Raw genomic sequence first — 26,967 nt, 5'->3', positions numbered from 1 at the left:
TGAAGTTTTTGTAGTTTCTTTTTGTGCTTTTTGCTTCCTCCCTGCAGTTTCCAATATTCTTCCTTTTTGTAATTCTTATTAAAAAAAAAAATGAACCAAGAAGTTCTTTTGACTTACAAAAGACCTGTTGTAAGGAAATTTTTTGAATCTTTGAAATCTTTGAAATTTTTCTGTCTTTTATTCGTGTATTGGTCACAAGCTTCTGTGGAATCTGCTTTCCAGTTTGAAGAGACATGCAAAGTTGGTTGGGTGTTCACTTAGTGTGGAATTTATTTTAATAGACATTAAGCCCAAAATACATTATTAGATCATCTGCTTTGACTTCCTCTATAGCAAAGTGCATAGCTGCCTTACCCTTCTGTTGACCTTGAATCCTGGAAAGCTGTTGGGTCCTAATCTGGGGAAACTTGACATCTGAAACATTTCATTATTTTCCCCAATTGTTATTTTCTCTAGTTCAACGTTCTCATTGTTAAACAGTTGAACTTTAGTTTGAATTTTTAGCCCTTTTCCATTCTTTCAGATTAAAATTCTTTCAGATTAAAAAGAGCCTCATTGTTTTTCCCTGTACGCTTTTGTGCTGTAATCGCATCTCCTTTCATTTGTGTAGTACTTTAATTCCTGTTCATATGAATGACTGACTCTGAGTTGTGGTTGGATCTTGGAAAAACATTTTGAATTATTAAACTGAGTTTTCTTTTCAATACTTGATAACTTGATCCTGAAATGACAGACAGCTATTGTTTGTATTAGCATTTCTTTCTTCTGAGAATTCTCGGATGAATATTTAAATGTTCTATGAAATGTTGCTCTCATGTTTTTTTCCTAATAAGATCATAGCTCTTGTACCCATGAAAATGTTTTCTCTGAAGTGGTGGATATGAACAGTCTTCGGGAAAATATTTTCTCAAGTATTGTGGCCTGTGGCCACTTGCCAAGACAGATAAAGAGTATGGAAAGCATAGGAATGAAATAAAGAAGAGTAGGAGAAGATGCGGGTCTAGAAAGGAAGAAAAGTACAGGGAAAGAGAGAGGAAGCAGAAAAATAATTTGAGAGATGGCTGGAATGAGACATTAAAGGAAAAGACAGCATTTAAAAGAGCTATGAGATCAAATAGACCAGGGGAGCCAAATCCAAATCTGGTATTAAAATGTCTTCAGCCTTTGTCTTCCTGTTGCTCCAGTTTCTCAGATGAGGATTTGGAATGTTTCCATGGCTGGATATAAAAAGCATATTAGTCTCTGGGAAGTGTAGGAGCCCTTCAGAGATTCAACAGGGCAGATTCTTCTATTTCATATGGAATTGCAGGCAAACCTGTTTGCTTCATGGTGAAAATAAGTTTGTGTATTAGAGTAAATTAGTCCATGTTTTTCCCCGTTGTTTGGTGTTTTGCTTTCCTTTAGTATTTTGAGTAACTGATCACAGAAATTATTTATTTGTTTGTCTGTTTCCTTTTTTTCTTTGATTTCTTTTTTTTTTTTCTTTTCTGCAATGAAGTTTTTATGCTTTTGTTGTGGAAATGCAGAAGGTGGATACAGAAAGGCTTTAAGACTGCTGAAGAAAATCTTAATGAAACTACTAACTTAGTAAAGTATGCTGTTGACAGTGTTTCTCACAGATAGGAGAAAGAGTTGAGAGTATATTTCAAGCTGGACAGTCACAGAATTCTTCTCGCTCTGTGTTGTTGAGGTCTTTAATGTGTGATATTCTATCCCACTCTAGTGGCAGCACACTTTGCAGTAACTGTAGATGAACAGTTGATATTTTGTGGTATATGTGTTGTTGTTTTCCAAGCCATACTTTGCTTCTAGACTATTTGCTGTAGTATCTGATGTGAGGAAGAACAATTTTGTTACCCTGCTGAGAATTGGGCTTAGCATTTGTAGATTCTCAGTTATATTAATAAGTAGCAACCAGGATAAAAACCCCAGGATCTTTCAAAAAATGCTTTGTTATCTTTTAGTGGTCTTCATGCAAAACTCAGGAGTTGCCCCATAATGGTCAATAATATATGACCAGCATTGTAGCTCTGAGGGCTTTCCAGAGTTTCTTTACCTGCATGACTCTTTGAAAATGTTACCTTTCTGTAAGTCTGTTCTTTGAGGGCTAATTGCATTGGAAAAAGTGAGCTTATGTAGAAGGAATAGGATAGTTACACCATGAAATATGTACAGTTGTTACAGTATTTATGAAGTGCCCTGAGTCAGGAATGGGACATCAAAGTGAAGCGTTATGCTTAGAACTCTTCTAGTTCATGGGAAAGAATCATAGAGCATCGATGACAATGTTATTCTGAATTTGTTTACTATTTTTCAGGCCGAGATAGCCCAGCTTCAGGAGCAATTAGCTCTCAAAGATGCAGAAATAGAACGCTTACAAAGTCAGCTATCCAGGACCTCATCACATAATGAAGTGGCAGAAAGAGGTAAGAGGAGGGGAAATAAAATTAAAAATCCAAAACCTACTTTAATTTCACTTTGGTGGCCGCTTGGCTCAGTATTTCAAAGGAATACAAGGAGAGACCAGAATATTTATTTTGGGAGGAAAAATAGTGCAAATATATTTTGTCTTCTGGTAGAGGCCTTTAATGTGTGAAATTCTATCCCAGTCTAGAGGCAGCGATGAATTGCAATATGCAGCACTGAAACTTTTTCTAGTGGAATTTTATTTGCAATTTTGAGAAATATATTGTAGTTTAGTGAGAATTTATTTTTGTGCATACCTTCAAAATGTCTTTGAAAAATCTTTACAGTTCCCATTTTTTTTAAGGAAAAGAATATTGTCACAGTGGTAGCTAAGCATAATGTTTAAATGTCCAAACATCCTAAAACATAGTCATTGATTCATGTCTTTTCTTTCTTCAAGACTATATATTATTTAAGCTCCTTCTGCCATGAAAGGTTGGACCAGATAGTATTTCAAGGTCCCTTTCAGGGGCTGTTCTATAACTTTATGATACTGCAGGATTCTCATTTAAATCTGCACTGCTGATACAGGTCAATGGCAAATCAGCTTGTTTAGCCTTTGGTCTCAACAGGTCATGTGAAATTGAATTTCAGTTCCTTGAAATACTGACTGCCCTGAGCTTCTGTCAATGGCTGGGCTGTGAGCAACATGATATTAGTGACCTTTTTCTTCTATATCCTGCCACCTAGCCATGCAGAAATACTTGTGTGTAGTTTAATGCAGTGCATCAGTTTAGCTGCACTAACTTCTCTTGTGGGTGTTAACTAACACTTCCAAAGAGTGCCCTTGTTGAGATGTGACTTTTCCAGTGCTGCGCTATCTTTCTCTCAGGGCTTATCAAGAATGTCCTTAAAGGAATTAATGCAGGTGTGTCTTTTCTAGAAGACTGGATTTTGACTGTTGCTTGTTCCAAAGAAGTGATTTAACATATACTTAGTGCTGATTTCACTCAGCTGCAGCACTTGTGCATGTAGAGAACTGCATGTCTGACTAGAAAATTACTTTGCATAACAGCAGTGTTTTGTATAGGAACTCTTCTATTAATAGCATTCTGTATTTTCTATGGGATTGCCAAAAGATTTATGGAATTTCAAAGGAAAGAGAGTGGTATGGGAATAAATCAAGAGCTCGGCAACTTTAAGCTTTTAATAGTGTCTGTTCCTGTTCAGATTGAAGATGTGTAAAACTGTCCTTGATTCCAGTGTGGGGAAGAAAATCAAGCGCTGTACAGATTCTTTAGGGTACATATAAGAAAACCACTTAGACTCTATTTGAATGGAAAGAATATGCAGCAGTAATAATTCTTCTGGGGAAAAAAAAATAAATACTGAATTATCAGATTTTAAAGTGGTCTTATCAAATAAAGTTGAAAAATAATGTCAATGTAGTGTGCTAGAATGCAAATTCTAACTAAATTGCAAAGTTTATCTAATATGTGCTTTTTCTGCATACTTTATTTGACCCTCACCATTTACCATCGTAGAGGAAGTTTATAGGAGAAGGCTAAAAGAAAAACGTAAGCCTTGCAATTCACTCTTGGCTTTATCTCACTGTTCCTTTCATACAAATCATAACTCGGATGCATTCTGCAGCAATAATTCAATGTTTGTTTAGATTTGGCTGTCGAATTGTAATACACATGAGACATTGCTTTCATTGCTTGTGGCAAGCAGGCAGCTACTTGCCCTTTTTAGTAAGATTTCATTTCAGAAAAAATAGAGGTTCACAAATCAGAGAGGTGGACTTCAAAGGGACTTTGTCAAGGTTAACAGACCCAAAACTTAACCTTTGTCTCTTTTTATCTGTACATATGTACAATTCATGTAATATCTGGAAAGATGGCTTTGATTGAAAGCATCTTTCCTTAGAGGGGAAGGATTTTGGCTTTTTTTTTATTTTTATCACTGCAGTAAATTAAATGAAAAATGCAATCTGAATAAAAATGTTTCCATACTTGATGATGGTATAAACATTGTGAGTAAAGTTTGCTTCAATGTGCTTAAAAATACCTTGACAACAGTTCTTTTTCAAGTCTATTATTTATAAAAAGGTATTAGTAGGACTGTGATTTTAATGGCTTTTTTTTAAGTCTTCCAATCGCTTGCCTAATACCGGCTGGCTTTAGTTTTTGATTTGGCTGTGTCTGTGTATGTCTTGTGTTAGTAAGTGTTCTCTTCTGCAAAGGAAATGTTTGCAAGATTAATTTACATGTTTTAAAACTTAATCATTACTAAGTGTGTATTTTTCAGAATCACTATAGAAAATCTAATAACTGCTTTTGCAAATAACTGACGTTGTATGTTCAACATCAAGTTGTAAACCATTTTTTTAAAGATGCTCTTTAGCAGTATTGATTTTCTTTCTTCTCTGACTTCATGCCTGCCACATCTGTTTTTCATTGTCTTTTGTGAAACAAGTGGGTCTCTTTTATGTCAAAGCACAAATTCCATGAGTGGCAGTTACAACAGATACACTATTTCAGGTTCTGTTTCCATCATCTACACTCAATTTAGTATAGGTTGGTACTGGAGGACTTGCTAGGAATAGTGTGGAGAGGAGAAACGACATATTTAGTTCACAAAGTTAGGATGATTGTGATAATCTTACAAATTTTCAGAGTGTTTTTGAATTGATTTGACTGTAACAATCCTGAATAACCTCTATCTTGTGACACTAAATTGTGTGTGAGGCACTTGAGAGCAATTCATTAGCTGTTGATGTAGATTTTAACTTATTCATACTGAAAACTTTAAGAAAATTGAAAAAAAAAACCCAAACCCAACACGTTTTCTTCATATTGAACTAGATGTTATTTTGCATTTCCAAGCTACATGAATGTCCTTGAGCTGCTTTCCATAAGGTGGCAAATATTTTTCTCAGAATATAATTAATTTTCAATCATAATTCATTTACTTAAATATATAACAGCAAACACACGCTCATCTTTTGCAAAATAAGCTTCAATGTTTCTTTTTTTTCTTGTCATTATTTGACTTTAGTAAATATAAAATAGTACTGAATAGCCTTTTATGAGCAAAATTAGCATGTTTTCATTCTGCAGTGCTTTCACTAGGTCAGCTTTTAAAAAGCCCCAAGTTAAATGTAATTTGGTAGTGCATTTGCCATGCCACTGACACGGTTTGGTTACTCATAAGAAGATAATGAAAGTATCAGAAAATGCTTATTGTTTACACCAAAGTAGCAATGGTATTTTCCTTTATAACATTTTCAAAACATTTTTAGATCAAGAAGTTCAAAGGTTGAAGATAGGAATGGAATCATTGTTGGCTGCAAATGAGGAAAAGGTGAGAAAATAATCCTCTTCTACATAATAAGAATGAAATGGTGGTTTTAAATCTCTGAAATGTTCTGAATAACCTTCTGTCTGTAAGCTTGGTATTGCCCTGATTTTTAGGATTATCCCATGAGATTGTGACAGAAGGTTGATTTTTAAATAGGAAGTGAGGCTGACCTTGCTAGCCTGGCTTCAGAGCTCGGGAGGCTCATTAGATTCCAAAGGTGAGTAGAAAGCCAAGACTGCAATGAGCAGAATCTCCTGGTTTCTGCTATTGAAAAGATCATTACGGTTTGGCCATCTTTGGTAGCTCTTCATCTTCCAACATGATCTGAAGTGTATTGATATCCCCAGTCTAGATTATTATATTAAAAGAAAATCAAAGTAGCCTTTGAATCAGGTTCAAATTTTGGAAGGGACCTGAATTTAAAGAGACAAGGATTAAAAAAATGAAGATTACTAAAGGACAGGAGACATGAAATTAAACCTATTTAAATGGTAAATACGGTTTTTGTCTCATCACTTTTTGTCTTTGTATGTTGTCATCATCAAATAGACGATAATATGCATCCCTAAAAACTTCCTTTAGTAACTGGGGAACCTGGACAAAGCAGTGTTGATTCTGGAGAACACTAATATGACTCAAAACAACATTTAGTTCATAAAAAATCAAAAAGCCAAAATTTACAACTGGAAAATCAAAGCCGTGGCAGTGCAGCAGCTCGGTATCAGCTGTTCACTTAAATATGTGCCAGCTTCCCCACAAGGTCTTTATCTTTTTTCCTAGTGCCCACTTCTCTGCTTCTGTGGCTTTCCTGAACCTTCTTGTGAAAACTCATTCTTTATTACTTGCTTGGGTTTGCATTCGGTGCTCTGTTACCACAGCACTGGGCAAGATTAGCACACGGGAATGGTTTAGAACTGAGGTCAAAGAAGCAGGACAAACTCTAAGAGTGCAAATTGCAAAATTGCACACTTAGTGATGATAGCAAGAACTTATCATTGGGGACACAGTATAGTATATAGAAATGAGAGAAATTACAGATCTAATTAAATGATTATTACCCGTCCCTGTGTTACATCTGCAAAAGGCAAGCACCTTCCCTGAATACATTAGTCAGGATGCTATATATGTAATAAGAAAGCATCAGGTATTGGGGAAAGAGTGGAGTTGGATAAATGAAGCAGACATTCAGGAGACCTCATTTCTTTGGTTCTACACAAGTTTGACTGCCCAGGTCAAAACCAACGAGTTTTGACTGCCTAAGTGCAAAGAGGTGTGTTCAAAACAGGAATAAGTGTAGATGTCAGAATGCAGTACATATCCTACAAGTGAATTCTAAAGAATGTGACTAGGTTGTTAACCTAAAACATAAACATGATTTACTTTGCAGTTACAGGTACAGTGCTAGCAAAATACCAAACACTGCCCACTTCAGGCCATTGAGGTTCAACTCCAGAATATTCCCTTGACTTGGAAGTGAAAGCTGATTTCCAAATTATGCATCTCTAAATAACTACTTTACTAGTAATGTCAAACTCCTTAGGTTTCCCTATATCCATAATTTCACATTGTACAGCAAATATTATGTACAATGGCAAATAAAAGCTAATAAATGTTCTTTACAGGATATGTGAGACACTTGATCCTGCTTTCTGGAAAAGCAGGCCAAAATCACAGAAAGGAATGTGTAATAGAGTGTTTCTGCAGGTTACAAATGTCAGATTTAAAATATGATTTTTATTTAATGCTTCTTACAGGACCGTCGAATAGAAGAGTTAACACTGTTGCTAAGCCAGTACAGGAGGGTCAAAGAGATAATGATTGCAGCTCACGGTAAAATGTCTTGTGAATAATTTCCTGATATCAGGTATTTGTCAAACTGCATGCACTACAACTGCTGTTTGTCGTCGTTTTCAATATATGTGTATAGTAATATTTATGTATGTATTGTGTTGGAGTGCTAAGAAAGTAAGTATACACTCTTTCAGATGAAGAAAGAACCCCAGCATGTCTTGACCAGGCTTATGTGTTACTGCCTGTAGTGTGTGGAGATTTCCTTTTTGTTCCCTATACTGTAGGCAGTACCGAAAAAATAAATAGGGTCTATAATATACGGGAGATTTAGTTACATCATTACTGTTAAGCAAGACTCCTATGACTGAATCTTATGCTCGACTCTGTAAGTCATAATCTAAAATTTAAGTCAATAGTAAATCCCTTCTTGGAGCCAAACTTTGGTGCTATGTGGTTTTTAAAATAACGTCATTAAGGATCCTGATTGATAAGGAAGGATGACTGAGGAGCTTACTGCTGTGGTTGTACAGCTGTGTGAACTGCTCGTCAGTTGCGTCTGAAGACTGTGGGTTCAGCTCCTCATGTGCCAAGGCAACCTGAAGTCAGCAACTGCTCTTCTTAGGATGCTTTGCTATATACTGCATTGGGCAGGAGCTTTGGTGGCAGAACTCCTACGTCGGTGTAGTGGTGGTTGTGGGTGGACAGCTGGGGCCATGGTTTCATCAGCTACTTCATGTAGTCCTTCCCCTCCTCACTGATGGGACTCCCGTTGGTCTCTTCCAGAGTTCAGGCCTTTGACATATGTCCTTCATGCTCAAAGCTTCCTACTTCCTTTTTCGCTGCTTCAGGTTGCCACTTCTTGGTTGTACATGGGTTGTAGAGGCCAGACCAAAAGGAATTGTAGCAAAAAGGGTTAAATGAGGGAGAAAACAGCAGGACACTAGTGCAGGCATAGAATTTTTTGACACAGGGCTAGTCAGGAAAGTTCATTTAAATTAGCTAAAAGCGTGAGTTTACAGTATTCTTATTAAATTGCATTATAGCCCTCTCAATCTATTATTCAAAATTAAAATTATATTCAGTTTTATTTAAATGATTTAATCTGTAGGAGCTGAATAAAGTATACAGATAAGTATGTATGGTGTTTCCTGTGATCTCTTATGGGTAACTGCTTTTTACAGCATAAAATGGCATCAGGAGAATTTAGCAGATTACGAACGTTAATCTGTTGAATACATCCTGTATTCAGATTAACCATAGTTCAGTTCAGGGATGGCAGTAATGATTAACTACGAGCCAGGTAGTGTTAATGACAAATTTTCCTTTTATGTCATGTTTTTTTATATGGCATTCATGAAAATGAAGCTTATCTCTGGTGCAATTTGATGCAGAGGAGGACCTTCCACCCCCCTTGCAAAAAAACCCAAAAGGTTGCAATGAGTATAATAGGTTCTCTTGCGCTTTATTTCCACTAAGAAAAATTCTGACAGCTGACTAGGAAAGTTCTGGTGTGCAGGAAGCAACTGAAAACCCAAGGTTGTTTTGGTGCACATAATATTATATATTTAACTTCAAAATCTGGGGAAAAATTTTTGTCCCATTTCTCAGTTAGGCTGCAGGAAGTGGAGTAGGTTTTTAAGACAATCTTGTTTGAAGTTGCCAGTGTAGTTTTCAGTACTAAATTATTCTGGGAGACCTTCAGAAAGAACAGTTTTGTTAAACGTACATCATCACATTAACAAACACAATGTTTTCAGGTCTTGTACGGCAGAATGGACACTTGTATTTAACACACAAGAACAGGGAACGAGAGTCAGGTAAATCTCTCTCTGAATGTTCTTTTTAAAAAGAAAGTCTCTCACTTGAAAGTGTTTTGAAGGGAAATCCAAAGGTGTGATTGTAGCTTTTGGAGACGTCATGATGTTAACCCCCAAGGTAACTACACCACTGTTACCCTGAGAGTAGGTGATCTCAGCAGAAAGCCCCGGTAACGTCATGGGACTTGGTTTTTGGAGGACACTTGTGTGCATGAGCAACGAGCAAGTCACGATGCTCTGGATTATTGAGTTGGTACTGCAGGGAGTATGATGTATGCTAGTATAATATATGCTAATTCAGTACAGTCTAATGTCTAAAAAAAACAGTAATGCTTAGAATAATAAAACAAAAGCAAACCCCCAAACCTATGCAGCTACTAGAGTGTGTAAGAGATTGTCCACACTGAGGTGCATACTGTTATGGTTACAATGTTATCAGAGCCCAAATGGGCTTGTTACCTGACACGTGCTTGAGGGAGTCTCATATTTAGGGTGCTAAGAAATATCTCCCTTGATTATTTTTTTATTATTATTATTTCTAATAATAATATGGTGTGTTTTAAAGGTTCCTTTTGATGTGTAATCTCTGCCTAAAATCTTTGGTAGAATCAGAGGGTTGAAATCTTCTGTCTCTGATAACTGTTTCAAATAATTATCTGGGATTAAAATAGGGTGACTGCTTGAAACAGCCACAGAAAGTTGAGCAAAATATAAAGGAGCTACCCTGAACTTGACTGTAGGTTGCTCTTTTGTGTACCAGCAACCACATCATAAATTTCACTCCATATCCTGGAGGGCCAGTGATCAGTATGGGGTTTGTTGCCGGTCTTCTTAGCCGAACAGCATGATATCCAAGCTGATCTCTAATGGGTTTTTAAGTGATCTCTCTGCTAATAGTGCCAAGGCTTAACCATAAGATTTGGTTTGTTTTGAAACTGCCTAGACCTGCTGCACTTCTATCATATAAAGTAGGAATTATTAATGTGCTTAAAGGTCAGTCTAAATTCCTGTGTCATGGCATAGCAGCCCTTCCACATCCTGTTTGCAATCCTGTGCATGGAGAGATCCAGAAAAAAAATTCTTATCCAAAATACTCCAAAACTTTGCTGAGCCCTGGATATTCAGAACCTGATTTAGTATTGCAGCTTTGACAATTTAGGAATTGAAGTTCTACTAAATAATGAACTTGGGCTATTTCAGTGTCTGTTTAGATCTGGGATATCCAGAAAACCCCAAGTCACATTTACTGTGTATATCCTTGAACTGAGAATGGGACATTGTATTATGATACAGATATGCACACTACCTGTAAAGCAATACACTATGACTAAGAAAATGGTACCAACTTTAACTTGCCCCAGAACATCAAACTGTGTATTAGAGTGGTTCAGAAGCTGCCTCACAATCAGCTCAGCTACTCACAGCAGAGCACATCATATAACTAGAAGTGGTAAATTTGTTGCTGTAATATAAATCAGCTTGCTTGTAAGTCAGGGGTGGGGAGTGGAGAGTCTGAAAAGCTACATGCATCAGGTGAAGGCTGAAGGGGAACTGAGAGACTGAAATGTTTAGACTGTCTGATATGGTCGTAAATGTTGTTATTTTTTTGCCTGTTTCTCTCCCTTTCTACTTCTAATCTTTAATGGTCGCAGGCTCTTCTGTCTCTGGTGGCAGTGAAGAGGAACTTGAGACAACTTTGAGGAAGTGGAATCTTTTGACTAATCCTCAAGGAGAATTATTGAAAACAGAGGTACTTAGTAAAGATGTTTTAGAAGCAAGTTCTATATATATGATTTGTTTGCATTGGTTTCTCTGTGGTAGCTAAAGTAATGTAGTAATGTGAGTTTAGCCTTGGCTGAATTTTTGTATGTATTCTTTGTATAGATACGATAGATCCAGAATCCAGCACTAGAGTTACAGGCTTTATTTTACATAAATGTAAATTTATGTATGTTTTATTTTACATAGGCATCTTCAGGAGAATTATCACCAGCTGTGCTGTCTCCGTCGCCACACAAAGCTATGGAAATCAGGCAAGATCTTTATTTTTGTGGGTTTTATGTGGATTGTCCTAAATTTGAATTATTTAATCTTTTAACTGGCATGTTGTCTTCCCTGTTCTTGGCTTTGCAAGAACTTTTGGGTAGTTGTGAAAGCAGGGTTTGCTGTGGGAGTTTGCAGTACTTATTTGTATAAGGTCTGAATTGCAGGAATAAATAAGCACTTTTATATATCCGAAGATACTTGTAGTACTTAAACCAGTATGTTTTATTCTGTTTGAAGTGGAAGCATTCCAGTATCTTCAACTAATTTAACTTCTCCACAAGAAGAATCTCTGGAAATCATTAGCAGGTAAGAATGAGTAACTCAAAAGAGGTGATCGTGCCCCTCTGCTCTTGTGAGACCTCACCTGGAGTATTGTGTGCAGTTCTGGTGTCCTCAACACAAAAAGGACATGGAACTGCTGGAACAAGTCCAGAGGAGGGCCACAAGGATGATCAAGGGACTGGAGCACCTCCCGTATGAAGACAGACTGAGGAAGTTGGGGCTGTTCAGCCTGGAGAAGAGAAGGCTGCGTGGAGACCTCATAGCAGCCTTCCAGTACCGGAAGGGGGCCTATAGGGATGCTGGGGAGGGACTCTTCATCAGGGACTGTAGTGATAGGACAAGGGGTAACGGGTTCAAACTTAAACAGGGGAAGTTTAGATTGGATATGAGGAGGAAATTCTTTCCTGTTAGGGTGGTGAGGCACTGGAATGGACTGTCCAGGGAGGCTGTGAGTGCTCCATCCCTGGCAATGTTGAAGGCCAGGCTGGATGAAGCCTTGGATGGGATGGTTTAGCGTGAGGTGTCCCTGTCCATGGCAGGGAGGTTGGGACTAGATGATCTTGAGGTCCTTTCCAACCCTAACTATTCTATGATTCTATGATTCTATAAATGTATAACATGCAGCCAGAATTTTTTTTATATCTATATTTTTGCCCTTTTCCAGTTTTAAAACCCTTCAATTTTGCACACTGTTCACAGAGTTACTACTGTCTCTGTACTGTTAAGAGCCTTTAAAAAGTCACCTGTAGATAAAAGATGTAAAACTGCACATTGTGTCCTGTTGCCTTTCTTTGTTGACCAGAGGATGTCTTGATGCTCTTTCTGATTTTGTTTATTGCTGTTCCCAGTACCATGTGTTTTAGGCTAAAAATGTAACAAGTCAATCTCCTAGCTCAGCATTATGCTATACGCAGACATATGATATACATGGCTGTCATATGATACAGTAGGGCCATATGCAAACATACTGTGTTGTACCAACTGTTGCTTTTTTTTGCCTGTTACTATTTTAAGGGTTCCACAGAAAAAAAAGTCAAGTAGCTTGGAAGACTTGCAGAGTGAATCCCTGGAAAAGGTTGGTTTATTTACAGTCGCAGTTTCTGGTGTTGTCATGACTAAAAGGTAAAGGTCAAGTATAAATATTATTTTTGTTTCACATACAGTAGCCCTAACCACCACTGACATTGTATGTGGGGGAAAAAGCCCTCATGATAGAACAGTTCAGGTTGGGGTTTTTTTACCCCATATGCAAGCTTAGAATAAACAAATGAGTTGACACACCATACATACACATCCTCAAATTCAGCTTTTCACCTGAAAGAGAAGACAAATACTCAAGAGAAATACAAGAAATAATGTTAATGAGGAGTCATTTGCAGTAGTATTTTGTTTATAGGTAAGAGTTTAAAAAATAATTTCAACTTCCAAATAATTAAAAATGTTAAGGCAACAAATACTGGAAGTAATTAAAGATGGGGATGGGGTATTTCCACATAGGATTGAATTTTGAATGTCTGCATGTAAATGTTGAGTATCATTCCCTAACTCACATTTCTGATACAAATGGCATTCCTGAAGACAGCAGTGATGCTGGCTCGGTTAAAACAGGAGGGGCACTGTTATTAATTCAAGGGCTTAATTCCATTCCAAAATAAAGACTCTCCAATTTACAAAGTCTCACATTATGGTCCAGAGGTTTGTTTTGTCATTCTCTAATCCGAAATTTCTCTGCACATGTAATAATGCTTTGTGAGACTGTTACTGATGCTTTCTATACTCAAATTAGGCCTAATACTGGATTACCCACACTCAGTAATGCCATTTAAAACAGATACTAGAATTATGGTTGTTTCAGTTCTTAAAATTCTTAAGGTTTTCTTAAATCTGTGAAGATGACAGTAACCAAAGGGAATGTTTGAAATTTGTGTTGCATCCATTTGATTGTGGTCATACATGTGACAGATGAGTTCAGAACTAAAATTCATTCCATGTGGAATTTATGAAGGTCTGTTTTCTTTTCCTAACTTTTATTTTCCTGTCAGAATTCAAAAATGTATTTTATCTCTGTGACATGGTGTGATAAGGCTGTACCTATGCATTTAGGCTGTAAAGCTGCTCTATCAGTTAAATCACAGTCTGTCGGGGAGCAAGAAACTACCAAGGATATGAGAGAATTGTAGCAAGCCAGCCTACATTCTAATTTAGTCATGAGGCTTCTTGGTGAAATAACTGAGACCTCCTTATGCCTATGAGTGAGTGGCTAAATGTGAATTAGTTACAACCACAACAAGAAACTTGCTTTGCTGACTCAGCGAGACTTCTTGCTTCTTGCATTAAATCCAAGAGAACATGTGCAAGCAGCGCTGCTTACTGGAGCCGTTCTCTTTTGCACAAAGCTCAAATTGCAGTTATGTTGAGCAATGAAAATGTAAAATAAAGTAAAATACAGCACATTGGTGTCTCTGACCAGCCATGTCGTATATTCTTATCCACTCATTTCTATCACAGCTTTTTATGGTTTCCATACATAAAGTATTGTGTTTGTTCTAACATCAGTCATTTTCATATTGTTTGAACTGTTAAACAGCTGTCATGTTCCCAGTTTAAAGTTTAGAGGAATCACCCAGAAGCCTAAAAAGTAGAAAAATTCCTTTGCTCACAACAGAACCAGGCCCGAATTTTGTAGAGTGGTTTGAACAACGATGTTTGATATTAAATATGTTATTGAAATGAAATGAAGAGATAACAGACCTTGTAATACATTGTCAATGCATTAAGTAGCATCACTATAGCAATAAGACTACAATTGATGTTCTGTGTATGTATGCTAATACTAACATTTGTTTGTTGCTTTTTTTCCATAAAACTTTGAAATTACCCTCCCTGCAACTCCATAGTATGTAGACGGAAAGCCAGTACAGCCTGTTGTAGAACAAGAGGTATATTAACTGTCAACTCTCTTAACATTTGTCTGTTGTGGCGTGCTGTGACGGTATGCTGTGTTTTTATTTCATGTTCATTTTACTTTTTAAAACATTTGCATAGTTCCAGTACTGACAGACTCTGAGAACAGGGGTGAGAATTTGAGAGGGAACTCTTTTTTTTTTTAATCTAAAAGCTTTTATGTGAGGCTAGAAGCTGAAGTGAGGCAATTTCAGAAAATACTGGACTAATGTAAGAAGCAGTTTCTGTACTCGTGTAGTTTTTGATGCAAGTCAGGATGTACTCCTGCAGTTGCCAAAACAGGAGAACTGAGGCCTGCAGTTACAGCATCACAAAGATTCCTCTAAGCCTGGAAATAAGAATAGATAAACAGGTGGTTATCTGTTTAAATATTTCATGTATCATCCTGTCCCAGACAATGTTTTAAATAGTTTAAAACAATTATGTTAGAATGGGATTACTAAGTAGGAGCATACTCTGTGTTTCTGTTTTCTATGTTTTGAGTATTTTCAGTTCAAAGTTTTCCTCCTTTCTGATACTGAACCCCATTTACCAGTATGAGCTTATTCTAGACATACATTGAATGTACACCACTCCCACTGACGTTGGCTGGAGCTGCAGGTTCAGTGCTTTTCTGGAAAAACTTCTATATCCCTATTGTTTTGACAGCTGTGGGATATATCTTTTAATTTTGATTCAGTATTGGAAAAGTCTCACAATGCTGTTAAGTATCTTGTTAGGCTCAGAACTCCCAGATTTATGTGCAAGTTCTCCTCTACGCTGATACAAGGATCAAGATTCCAAGTAGCTGATCACTGAAAAACTGAATGCAAGGAAAATTGAGATATTCTGGTTTCAGCAAAGCCTACATACCAGTTCCCCTTACATATGACATGCTGAGGCTTTGAGGACCACCTCCTGGGAGCTGTGTGGCTGGAGGAAGGTCCTTCCAACATAAGTAATCTCACTGATGCTAGTAGCACTGTGTTTGTGTACCTACAATACATGAAGGCAAGCACATGTTAGATGCTTATTTTAGCCTGACACAGACAAAAGTTTTAGTGAGCAGCCATTCAGACTAGCCCTAAAAAACAGCTCAGTCTATGTTTTTATCAAATATCAGAAGTATCCCTAGTGCTTAGGTTCTATAATAAATTATTTATTTAGCTATATATTTGGCAACTATAGCTATAATTTTTTTTTTTTATCTATACAGAGATCTTGGTTCTTACAAGAGTTAAATTTCTGTACCCCAACTTCATTGTTGATTCTTTTGCTGTTGTTAGCAGGGATGGACAAAAGTGTCTGACAAATTTGAGTTACACGAATACTTTTTTTTGGCTTAAATTCCAGCAAGATATAATTGTGAGGCAGAAACGTAGACAGTTTGGTGAAAAAGAGGGGTAATAATTGACAGGACAAAGAATGATCTGAGAAGTGACCAAGTGCATTTCTGGAAGTGGAAGGACCAAGGTATTATATAGTGCTGGGTCCTTATGATGAAACCAGGTAACATTCAACATATATTGTATATTATAATGTAATAGTCTGGCTGAAGCGGAGGAGAAAGGCAGATGGGGGAAGAGAAGGCAGTGTCTTGGCGAGAAAACCGTCAACTAACTGAGATTCAACATGAATGATCTGTAAGCAGGAACGTGGAGGGGGTGATGCCATTTTGGGTTCAAGTACTTTTTCCTCAGCTTTTAAGTTCCTGTGTACTGGATTGCAAATGCTGTGGTTTGATTTTGTACTTACTTATTTTTCCCTCTTTATAAAACAACAGAGTAAGCCGCTTGCGAAAGGCAGCAAGTACCAAACCTTGCCAGGGAAGCTGCCTCGACCCCTGCAGAACGGAGAGCAGGGAACATGTAATTCATCAGATGGATCTGGTGTGAATGAATCTGAGGATAACAGCTTTCTGGGCCTGAGTATGTATCTACACCTCGCTGGGAGGGCGAAAAGCAAACCGAGAAGCTAGGACATAATATGGTGTATAATATGTTATACCAGAACAACAGACTGTGACCTTCAGAAGATGTACTTAAGGAAAGTTCTACTTTTTTTGTAACAATGTACCTAATATATACCACATCAGCTTACTTGGAGGTTAAAGGATGGCTTAAACTTAGAGCGTTCTTTTCTGTTGCACTTGATGTTAGAATTTGCTGACATCATTAACAGCATAAGTAATGAAGAGACACTGACTGCTTTGGACATTGTGGGGAGAGCACTCTTAAAGGCAACATATCTGTAACTAAGAAATGGAAATTCTAGAGATGCAAATGCATTAGCAACATGAATAAGCATTGTTTTCTTCCAGCACACTTCCAGTGCTCCCCTGAGCTTGCTGACATTTTCTTAAAAAGCAAGCAAACACAAATGCAGAGCCAGGCACACCATCAATACTTCTAAGAAATGTATGCTACATTGATGGATTAAGTGAAACAAACCAACCCGTGCCCTGCGATTCCGCTGCCTTTCAGTGGGTGAAACTTCACAGTATATCTAGCACTAACGTGCACATTTCAGGCAAAAATCCCAGTGTCAGCACTGTTGGTTGCTGGAGCTTGTGGGGAGCCACATGTGAAAAACTGACTTGCTAGGTATAGGAAATCATGGGTGGATTTTCAAAATGTGAGGATATTGTTATTCACAACCACAGCTGTGTGTGGAAGCCTGTGTTAATTTGTTTTCATTGGCATCTTGAGCATGGATATATTGCAATACAGAAAGTATTACAGCAAGGCACAGAGCCAGGTATTTACTTGCCAAGGGCTGAAGAGCACAAGAGCATCACTTGTGATTTTGAAGTTTGTCTACACTTTAAAAATTATACTGGCAGCTTTTTTGTTTGGTGGGTTTTACTAAAGGCCCCATGGTCCTAAAAGCTGCCAGGGCCTGTAGATTCAAGATTACAATAGGCTGTAGGCTGTTTAGAGTTTGTTTGAAAGGGTTTTTTCTGTGACTGCAACATTGTAGGCAATGCAGGAGCCATGCTACTGTATCTTTAACTGCAGTATTATCCAGGGATGGATGATCTTGTAAAGGAAACAATGACTCCTTAAACACAGTGAAGTAACAATTTTTTATTCAGGTGGGTTTGTTTCTTGCATGTGAAGCAAACCTTTACACCTCTAATTCTGTATTTCAGAGGAAGTTGGTGTAACTTTAGATATTGCTTCATTTCAGACATTCTGCAGGTTTTGTGGAGCTCTGTAGGTCATGGTTAATGTGTTAAAACTAAGAATAGTTCATAAAAAACCCAAACCCCACAAACAACAGATCTATCTAAGATGATCTGTACAGAATTACTGGTGCTTGTGCACACCGATGCATATTCACTTCCATATCAAGCACCATAATTGCTTCTTTTCTTTTTGTTTCTGCTTTTAATGCTTAGCTGACTTCTTTGCTCTTCTGTAACTTTATTTTGCTGGTGTTTTATATCTTCTTTGCTTCTTCATCTGGCTTTCTGCTTCTTGGGATGACTGAAGATCGCATCAGGAGTGTCAGTGCACCAGTGCTAGGTACCGTATCCAAACAAGATGCAACTTTAACGTGAATTTTGCTGCTTGCTTTTTTCCTTTCCTCTTCCCTTTCTCCATGAAATAGTAACACCACCACATGGGCCATCCAGACTGAATTCCTGAAGCGCAGTGCTGAATGGAAGTAACAGCTTTTGCTGCATTGCAGTTGGATGGGATTTCTTTTTAAGATACTTATTCCTGCTTTCATTCTGTTCTCACTGAAGTTGACAGAAAAATTCCAACTTTGATGGAGGAGTTATGGTGTTAAGAATAGGCAAGGCAAGAGTCTGAAGAGCCTGCTTCAGTCTGAAGACCTTAAATTAATAAAAACGATGGAATTAACATACAAACAACTGAACTAGCAGTACTGGTGTACACAATGTTTTATTACTTTCTGTTTGTATGAAATGTACAGCTATTTTTTTCACCTTCTGAGCATGGGGGTTTTATACATGAACTTTTCTAGGGGTCTTTCCTTTTTTGTGTTCTGCATTTAAACATGAGTTTCCCAGATAACAACTTTGATAGCAGTCTGTATAAAATGTGACTATATTGCTGTTCTTAACCCAGGAGACACAGAGAACGTGGATGGTACAGTAGTTTCAGATGACCTTTCACCTCTTTCTTCGGGAACGGATTCAGGCCCACAGTCTCCATTGTCTCCAGAAAACAAAAAGAGTCCAAAAGGGATCAAGAAAATCTGGGGAAAGTAAGGTCATTTTTTCTTTTAGTTCCACATCAAAGCAGTTTGGCTGAGAATGAATACAGTTCTCAGCAAGAGCTGCAAGATCTACAGTAAGAATAAAGTAAGATTTAGGAACAGGAGAGAGGGCAGCTCTGTGACTGTACTAGTGTGTCTCTGTGTACATGTGGGTGGTAGTGTCTTCAGTATTGTGCTGTTGGAAGAAAGAAGCTGTCATCTTAATGCTAATAATTTAATAAGCTACCAGTTTCATTAGCTATGAAAAATTCTATTAAGTTGTTCATTTCAGAAAGCATTGGGCAAAAAAAATGAGAGAGAACAGAAGAAACAAATAGCAGGGGGACTGAGGGTTACTGTGTTTGATTTTCCTGCTTCAGGACAGCAGACATTCACAGGTCTGGCTTGCAGGGTGGATCAGTAACTGGATTTAAAAATCAGATGGCTGCTCTGCAGAGCTCTTTTATTTCCTCAGAGTTAGGCCTAGACAGGTTTTGGTGAATTTCTGCATCTACCATGTGAACTGGGTGGTTGTGGTTTACGGGGAGATTAATACAACTTCTAGTTGTCACTATAGTTTCCATACAACCAAGTGTTCTCTGTTGCAAGCTAATACTACTGTTGTGGTACTCTTGTCTTGAAAGAATAAGAAGAACTCAGTCAGGTAACTTCCCTGCAGACGACCTGGGGTTGGCAGAGTTTCGAAGAGGTGGCCTCCGTGCAACAGCTGGGCCTCGGTTGTCCAGATCAAAGGAAACCAAAGGCCAGAAAAGGTAATGGTTCCTCTCACAGTGTGTGTATTACGTGGTATTCTTAAATGTGCTCAACAGCCAGACCCTGCCCTTGTGAAATACGTTTTTCCCCAGTGTGCTTCATTACACAACTGCATCCTGAATTATGCCCCATCTGTGCTCCTTCAGCTGCAGGTTGCAGCGCTAGCTGCTGTTAGTGTCAAAAAATACACCTTGTTAAAGAACAAGAAAACTAATTTATCATCATCTCCCATGGGAATATCTGTGAAGTGCTCAGGATTCAGCAATTCCCTTTCTTTTCAAATAGAAAATTACTGCCCTGACATCATTCACAGGCTGAGGCTGGGCAGGCAGATTAGCAGGACACTAGTACCAGAGCCCATGCTGTGAGAGTGGCTGTTGGCTTTCAGTACTGCGTAAGCCAAAGCACAGTAACAAACATGTGCTGCAGTGCTGCCCCTGGCACACGATGATCTTTCTGACAATAACCATCACCCTGTTCTTTAAGATTTCCCACACATTTCTTGTGCTTTTCAGTGACTACAATGCTCCATTTGCTCAGTGGAGCACTGAAAGAGTTTGTAACTGGCTTGAGGACTTTGGTCTTGGTCAGTATGTCATATTTGCACGGCAGTGGGTGACTTCAGGCCATATGCTGTTGACTGCGACACCTCAGGACATGGAAAAGGTAATATTCTATAACTGTTTCCCTCTAGCAGCCATACATATTGATTCTGTACAATCAGGTTTCTTCAAACAATTGGCAGCTTTACCATATTGCTATGTAGTATCAATAGTTGTAGATACCTAATGAGATAAAAAGAGCAAGGCAAAATACTTGTTAATGGTTATTGTTGCAGGAAATGGGAATAAAGCATCCACTGCACAGGAAGAAATTAGTTCTGGCCATTAAATCAATAAATGCAAAACAAGATGAGAAGTCTGCACAGCTTGATCATATCTGGGTGACACGTAAGTGTTTGAACTGGACTGGTTTGGAAAGCAATTTCCCTCACACCTACTGTATGTGTTTAAGTAGTTACCAGGCATCTTTTTAAGAGCACAAAGTTTTAACATGGTAGAATGATGATTTTGTGTTGTTCTTGACATATACAGCCCTACAGTACGATCTTCCAAGGGGTACTCTGTCACTAGATTGAACCCCCATATTTACTTCCCTGCAATCTCTCACACACTGTATGTATAACATCACGGGGGTATTGTGGATGGAACTGTTCAGTGGGAATGCTTTCAGGCTTCTGGGGAGAGGCTGATCTTTGGAAGGGTGAACAGGTAGAAGGAGCTACCTGAATGCCTCAGAAGAAGCCAGTCCAGACAAGAAGGGGAGAAGGGCTTCATTCTCACTTACCCGGATTTGGGTACACTGTTGTTCTTCTATCTGCAGGATGGCTCGATGACATTGGTTTACCTCAGTACAAAGACCAGTTTCATGAAGCCAGAGTGGATGGGAGAATGTTGCAGTACTTAACTGTGGTAAGCTAAAACTTCTTTTTCCTAGTTTAACCAAATTTAACTTCAGAATAAGCAAAGAACTTTACAATTTTCCTTTGAATGTGAGCAGTTAAAGAATTTTTTGCAAGATGGAAATAGTGCCCGTAGTAGCTCATTTGTGTTGTCTGATGCATAATTACTATTCCTAAGGTACACAAAATAAGTCACAGGATATGCTACAGCTAACTTCCACAGTCTTTCTTTCAGTGCCATGTGGCACACCATGATTACATGTAAAAATTACTTATTTTAGACAGCTTCAGGAGTTCATTGTTCTCCTCACCAACTTAGCAATATTAAATAAGCTAAAGATAAGCAGCAAATCCAGTAAATGGTACAGCTCCAACCACATGAGCAGCACCACACATAGCCACTGTGTTTTCTTACAGCTGGATAATTGTTTTTGTTAACTGTGCTATGAAAAAAATACATAATATAGCTGTTTTCAGAAGTACAGCCTTGTCTTTACGTAAAACTACATAGCAAATTTAACATCTTTCTTCCTGGGGAAAGTACCTATTCTGGTATGTATTCTGTGCCACTTAAAGGGCTCTCCCCTTCACAGAATGACCTTCTCTTTCTGAAAGTCACCAGTCAGCTGCATCACCTGAGTATTAAATGTGCCATTCATGTGCTGCACATCAACGGTTTTAACCCCCACTGTCTACGCAGGAGACCAGTTGAGGAGGTAAGAGTATGTTTAAATAAATTAACTTAAACAAGTAATAATTACCTGATTCCAGCCAAAGGTGACAGACTGTCAGCAGTGTGCAAGGATACAGTAGAATCACTGCTAATAGGGAGTTGCGCGTAAAGCAGTAGATATGCTGCTTGCTTTCCAGCTCTGGAATGTAACATGTACTCACCAATAATAGAATCATAGAATAGTTAGGGTTGGAAGAAAGGACCTTAAGATCATCTAGTTCCAACCCCCGTGCCATGGGCAGGGACACCTCACACTAAACCAGGTCACCCAAGGCTCTGTCCAACCTGGCCTTGAACACTGCCAGGGATGGAGCATTAATAAAAATCTACGCAGTCCTGACGTGCTTGAGCCACTTACTAGCTGATGTCATGCACTTCCCTTGATAAATCATTTGTTTAGAAGTTAATTCAACTTTTGAGGTAGATAGTAATTTGGAATGTTTTTTCTTTGCCTCTCCTAATTTTTAACTCTCAAAGACTGTAAGGTTTCTGCCTTACTTCATCAGCCTTATTCATTTAGTATTAAAACCTGACAATAAGTCAGCATAACTTGTTCATTTTGTATTAAAGCCTGACAATAATATTGTTCTCAAAATGCTCCCTTCTTTTTTACCTGGCATCTGTGGTCTCTACGGTTATATTACTTGTTGCAGTGTATGGGATTTCAACTTGACCCAGAACAATACCTTAGAATCTATGGAAAAAACACAGCTCTTTCCTTGAGGGACAGGAGGAGCAACGGTTTTATCTGAACTGAGGGCACATGTTGTGAATGTGCAGTGACAATACAGGCTACAGTGTCATCATGACCTCTGGTTACTTCAGCAGAGTAACGGGTCACCATCTGAAGTTGTCCAGTGGTCCAACCACAGAGTGATGGAATGGCTCAGATCAGTCGACCTGGCAGAATACGCACCGAACCTTCGAGGAAGTGGAGTACATGGTGCTCTGATTGTAAGACTTCTTCACATTTGTTTTAATGCTTTACTACACATCCACAGAAAACTGACAGACTGTAACATAAAACATGTTTTACCCGGTGTTTGTCCAGCCAGAGGAAACAGATATATCTATCTGCGATACCACAGCATGATCAGGCCTTGTAAAGTGCCTATTTGTCTGATCCATGCATCTTAATTTTGTAAAGGAAAGCTAAAATAAAAAGGAACTGCTAAAACAAGTTTTATAATGAAAGTCGAGCTGTGCATGAGTGTTTAACAGCAGTACATTAAAAAGCAAACCAACCAAAACCCAAACTGTACCATGGGAAAGTTACTTATTAATAAAGCATCATCAAGTGTTGTTTGGAGTGGCTTTAATAGAATTCTGAGCCACAGTAAATGATGTCCTGAATGCACAGCAGTCTTGTTGGCAGTCAGGAATGATGGGTTTTAGTACAAAATATTCAGAACTGTTTGCAGCCTAATAAAGTCAGACTTCTGAAATACCCTGATTCTAGTGCTGTAGAAATTCTGCAAAAATGAAATAGAAAAATACGTGCTAAGATTTAGTTTATACTCTGAGTAGGGGAGAAAATTCTGAAAACAAAGTCATGCAATCCAATCAAATACAAGGTTTGATGATAAATATAAATACAATCAAGTTCTGCAGCTCTTAGTGTTCATATTCATGTATTTCCCATTCAAACCCTAATGAGTATCATATCATAGAATCATAGAATAGATGGGGTTGGAAAGGACCTTAAGATGATCTAGTTCCAACCCACCTGCCATGGGCAGAGACACCTCACACTAAACCATACCACCCAGGGCTTCATCCAACCTGGCCTTGAACACTGCCAGGGATGGAGCATTCACAGCCTCCCTGGGCAGTCCATTCCAGTGCCTCACCACCCTTACAGTAAAGAACTTCCCTGTTTAAGTTTGAACCCATTACCCCTTGTCCTGTCACTACAGTCCCTGATGAAGAGACCCTCCACTGCATCCCTATAGGCCCCCTTCAGGTACTTGAAGGCTGCTATGAGGTCTCCATGCAGCCTTCTTTTCTCCAGGCTGAACAGCCCCAACTTCCTCAGCCTGTCTTCATACGGGAGGTGCTCCAGTCCCCTGATCATCCTCATGGCCCTCCTCTGGACTTGTTCCAGCAGTTCCATGTCCTTTTTATGTTGAGGACACCAGAACTGCACACAATACTCCAGGTGAGGTCTCACAAGAGCAGAGGAGAGGGGCAGGATCACCTCATTCGACCTGCTGGTCACGTTCCTTTTGATGCAGCCCAGGGTACGGTTGGCTTTCTGGGCTGTGAGTGCACACTGAAGCCGGCTCATGTTCATTTTCTCATTGACCAGCACCCCCAAGTCCTTCTCCTCAGGGCTGCTCTGAATCTCTTCTTTGCCCAGTCTGTAGCCGTGCCTGGGATTGCTCCGACCCAGGTGTAGGACCTTGCACTTGGCATGGTTGAACTTCATGAGGTTGGCATCATGAGTGAGTTATAAAAGGCCTAATATAGACAGCTTAGCAATGACAAATTCCTCTGACAAGTACTGTAATGGCTTCTTATCACATATATTTAACCATGTAAAAACCCCTATTTTGCCAATATTTTAACAGCTTCTGGAACCTCGCTTCAATGGTGACACACTGGCAATGCTGCTGAATATTCCCCCTCAGAAGACTCTGCTGCGGCGGCACCTGACAACCAATTTCAACGTATTAATTGGACCAGAGGCTCAACAAGAAAAGAGAGAAATAACAGAGTCCACAGCATACGCACCTCTGACCACCACTGCCAAAGTCCGGGTACGTCCTGCTTTCGAAAGGGAGATACTTGGGAATTTCAGAGTTCCTCTCTCCTCTCTTGTAGAGAGGATAAGGAACAAACATGGGCCAGGGAGAGGTCAGCTCTAGAAGGAGCAGTGTTAGGTTTTCCTTAAATGCTTCAGTATCTAGAATTAATTTATGTCTATCTGTTTAAATCAGCTCTTGAAATAATCATGCAATTCCATTGGTCTCGTTTACCTTCCATCTTTTCTTAGAAGGAACACTACCTAAATGTACTTAACATCAAGTATAACTCCGGCTTTGAAAACAAATTGATTTAATTCAGAATCTATGTACTTAAAGGACTACAGTATAGCAGTAGATAGAAAAAAAAAGAGGGTGTTGAATGTTTAAAGGACAACCTTATTTTTCTTATTCAAAACTTACTGTGTTGTCTTCTTGTTTTAGCCAAAGAAACTTGGATTTTCACATTTTGGAAATTTAAGGAAAAAGAAATTTGATGAATCAACAGACTACATTTGTCCTATGGATACAAACCCAGGTGCTACAAATGGTTCTCAGAAAAACTATGGTGGATACAAAGGCCTTAGTCCCGTCACTGACAGGGAGCTGGATCAGGTGGGACAGACAGACTGATGCCATTCTCGTCTCATCCTCTTCATGCATTCCAAAGCTTGCAAATAACCAAATGTTAGCATGTAACAAAGTATTTGCTGCATCCGCATGAACTTACTGAGAAACTACTGGCTGTGGACACTAGAAAGAGTTCTATCTTAAGAATGTCAGGTTAATTTTTTTAATCAGTATCATATAAACTCTTCCATCTTCAAGCCCTTTTTCAGGTATATGACACCTTTACACTATGAAGATCGATGTATTTTGACAATTAAGGTGGTGGTGGCAGGAAACACAAGACTTGTACTTCTAGCTTTCATAATCTCAATATGGCACACTAGTTTTTTCCTGATCTTTATGGGTGGTTTTTAAATGTAATAAAGTTATTTGGACTGATTTGTACAAAGTTATCAAGGTATATATTAAATGACAACTGGATTTTATATTTTTAATGGACATTAATCAAAGAATCCAACTGAATTTTTCTTTCATTATGTACAGTGGGGAGTAGTTTTGCTTAGAAGGGTGTATGTGAAAACAATGCATAGAACAAGACTATTAATAAACCAGTACCGAAATAATTCACTTTTCTTACGTAGTAGTGAACTTGTGCATGAAACTCTCCAGACATCACACAGACTAATGAGGAAGACTAAAACCCATAAAATGTTGTTCAACTTCCCTGTGTGTAAAGGGATGTAAACCCTGAAAAACGGAGCTCGTGGAGCCTTGTGTGAACTTCATCAACACACAAGAGCCGGACGGGGGCAGCTGGGGTGAACTGCCCTATCTCCAGTGGTGCCTGACATGAGATAAAAACATTTTAAGCCTGATAAGAGAATGGTCGCAAAATTGAAAAGACTAACTGTGAAGGTAATTTTTCATCTGCATGGTTTCCTGCATCTAACATCATCTCATCATTTGTGTTCTTCACCTAACCATTATCTTTTTCAATGTTAATTGAAAGATTTACCTTAGTAAAATGAAGTACTGTTCCTCAGCAGGGCCCATACCAAATCCTGACTGTAACTGAGCATAGATTTGCACTTGCACAGTGAAGAGCTTTGCAAGTGACTGCAGTAACTTTGAGCCAAGAGCTTACACTAAGCAGTTGTTCAGGCAGTACCAAAATCCTGGATTTTCCTCTAGGAACATGGTCTTTCAATTAAGTGGGACTTCTGAGCATGCAGTCATGCACAGAAATCTCAGTTCCCTAGAAGTGATAACCTTTTACCTAAGAGTAGGTGGGACTGTATCATGAAGGACTCTCACATCTTGCCTGTCAAAGGCAACTGCCAGAAGTATAAGAAGTGTTACACCATCAAGAAAACATTCTCTATTGACAGTATCAGTTAAGGTTTTTCTTTCCTTCTGCAAATTACAGCTAAAGTTTCATGAAATCAGTCTTGACCTGGATCCACTCTTCCTACAGTTAAATGGGTCTCACATACCTTTTAGCATGGAGGCTTTTTAGTGACCATGCAGAAATCAGAACTTTTAAACTTCCCACAACTTCACTTGTCCAGGCACAGATACCTCCCAAAGATGCAGAGAGTGAATAAAACTGCATATACTGATTTGAACTCAATTCCTGAATACTTTTACAGATGGAACATTCAGAAGGAACGGTAATGCAAATAGGGGCTCTTTCTCAAGGCATAAGCCATCTTACGGTATGTACTAATCCATTCTTGCTTTAAAGTAACAAATGTATTCTGCTGGAATTCAGTGCCAGCTGGTAATTGCTAGTGGTAGTTAAGAGTTAAC

The 26,967-nt window shown here is 38.6% G+C and overlaps 1 protein-coding gene across 13 annotated transcripts in view; it reads left to right on the top strand.

The window, feature by feature from the left end:
- Positions 1 to 25,794, top strand: part of PPFIBP2 (PPFIA binding protein 2) — a 106,963-nt gene extending 81,169 nt beyond the window's left edge. For 6 of the 13 annotated variants that reach the window (XM_065683113.1, XM_065683102.1, XM_065683109.1 and 3 more), the window contains 21 exons: positions 2,318 to 2,426; positions 3,951 to 3,983; positions 5,711 to 5,772; positions 7,524 to 7,599; positions 9,318 to 9,377; positions 11,030 to 11,127; positions 11,346 to 11,410; positions 11,661 to 11,729; positions 12,720 to 12,780; positions 14,603 to 14,644; positions 16,432 to 16,576; positions 18,143 to 18,175; positions 18,746 to 18,884; positions 19,520 to 19,648; positions 20,165 to 20,315; positions 20,488 to 20,599; positions 21,033 to 21,121; positions 21,705 to 21,827; positions 22,670 to 22,798; positions 24,415 to 24,603; positions 25,033 to 25,794. In XM_065683113.1, the coding sequence (XP_065539185.1) occupies positions 2,318 to 2,426; positions 3,951 to 3,983; positions 5,711 to 5,772; positions 7,524 to 7,599; positions 9,318 to 9,377; positions 11,030 to 11,127; positions 11,346 to 11,410; positions 11,661 to 11,729; positions 12,720 to 12,780; positions 14,603 to 14,644; positions 16,432 to 16,576; positions 18,143 to 18,175; positions 18,746 to 18,884; positions 19,520 to 19,648; positions 20,165 to 20,315; positions 20,488 to 20,599; positions 21,033 to 21,121; positions 21,705 to 21,827; positions 22,670 to 22,798; positions 24,415 to 24,603; positions 25,033 to 25,221 (2,103 nt within the window). In that variant the 3' untranslated portion in view covers positions 25,222 to 25,794. The remainder of the gene's footprint in view (positions 1 to 2,317; positions 2,427 to 3,950; positions 3,984 to 5,710; positions 5,773 to 7,523; positions 7,600 to 9,317; positions 9,378 to 11,029; positions 11,128 to 11,345; positions 11,411 to 11,660; positions 11,730 to 12,719; positions 12,781 to 14,602; positions 14,645 to 16,431; positions 16,577 to 18,142; positions 18,176 to 18,745; positions 18,885 to 19,519; positions 19,649 to 20,164; positions 20,316 to 20,487; positions 20,600 to 21,032; positions 21,122 to 21,704; positions 21,828 to 22,669; positions 22,799 to 24,414; positions 24,604 to 25,032) is intronic. The other 7 variants (XM_065683105.1, XM_065683111.1, XM_065683103.1 and 4 more) reach the window with 6 other exon arrangements.
- The last annotated feature ends 1,173 nt before the right edge of the window (positions 25,795 to 26,967 follow it).

Source organism: Lathamus discolor, chromosome 6, assembly GCF_037157495.1.
Source record: "Lathamus discolor isolate bLatDis1 chromosome 6, bLatDis1.hap1, whole genome shotgun sequence".
In the NCBI taxonomy this organism is placed as follows: Eukaryota; Metazoa; Chordata; class Aves; order Psittaciformes; family Psittacidae; genus Lathamus; species Lathamus discolor.
The sequence above is the reverse complement of the archived record's forward strand: the minus strand, read 5'-3'. Positions and strand labels throughout refer to the sequence as shown.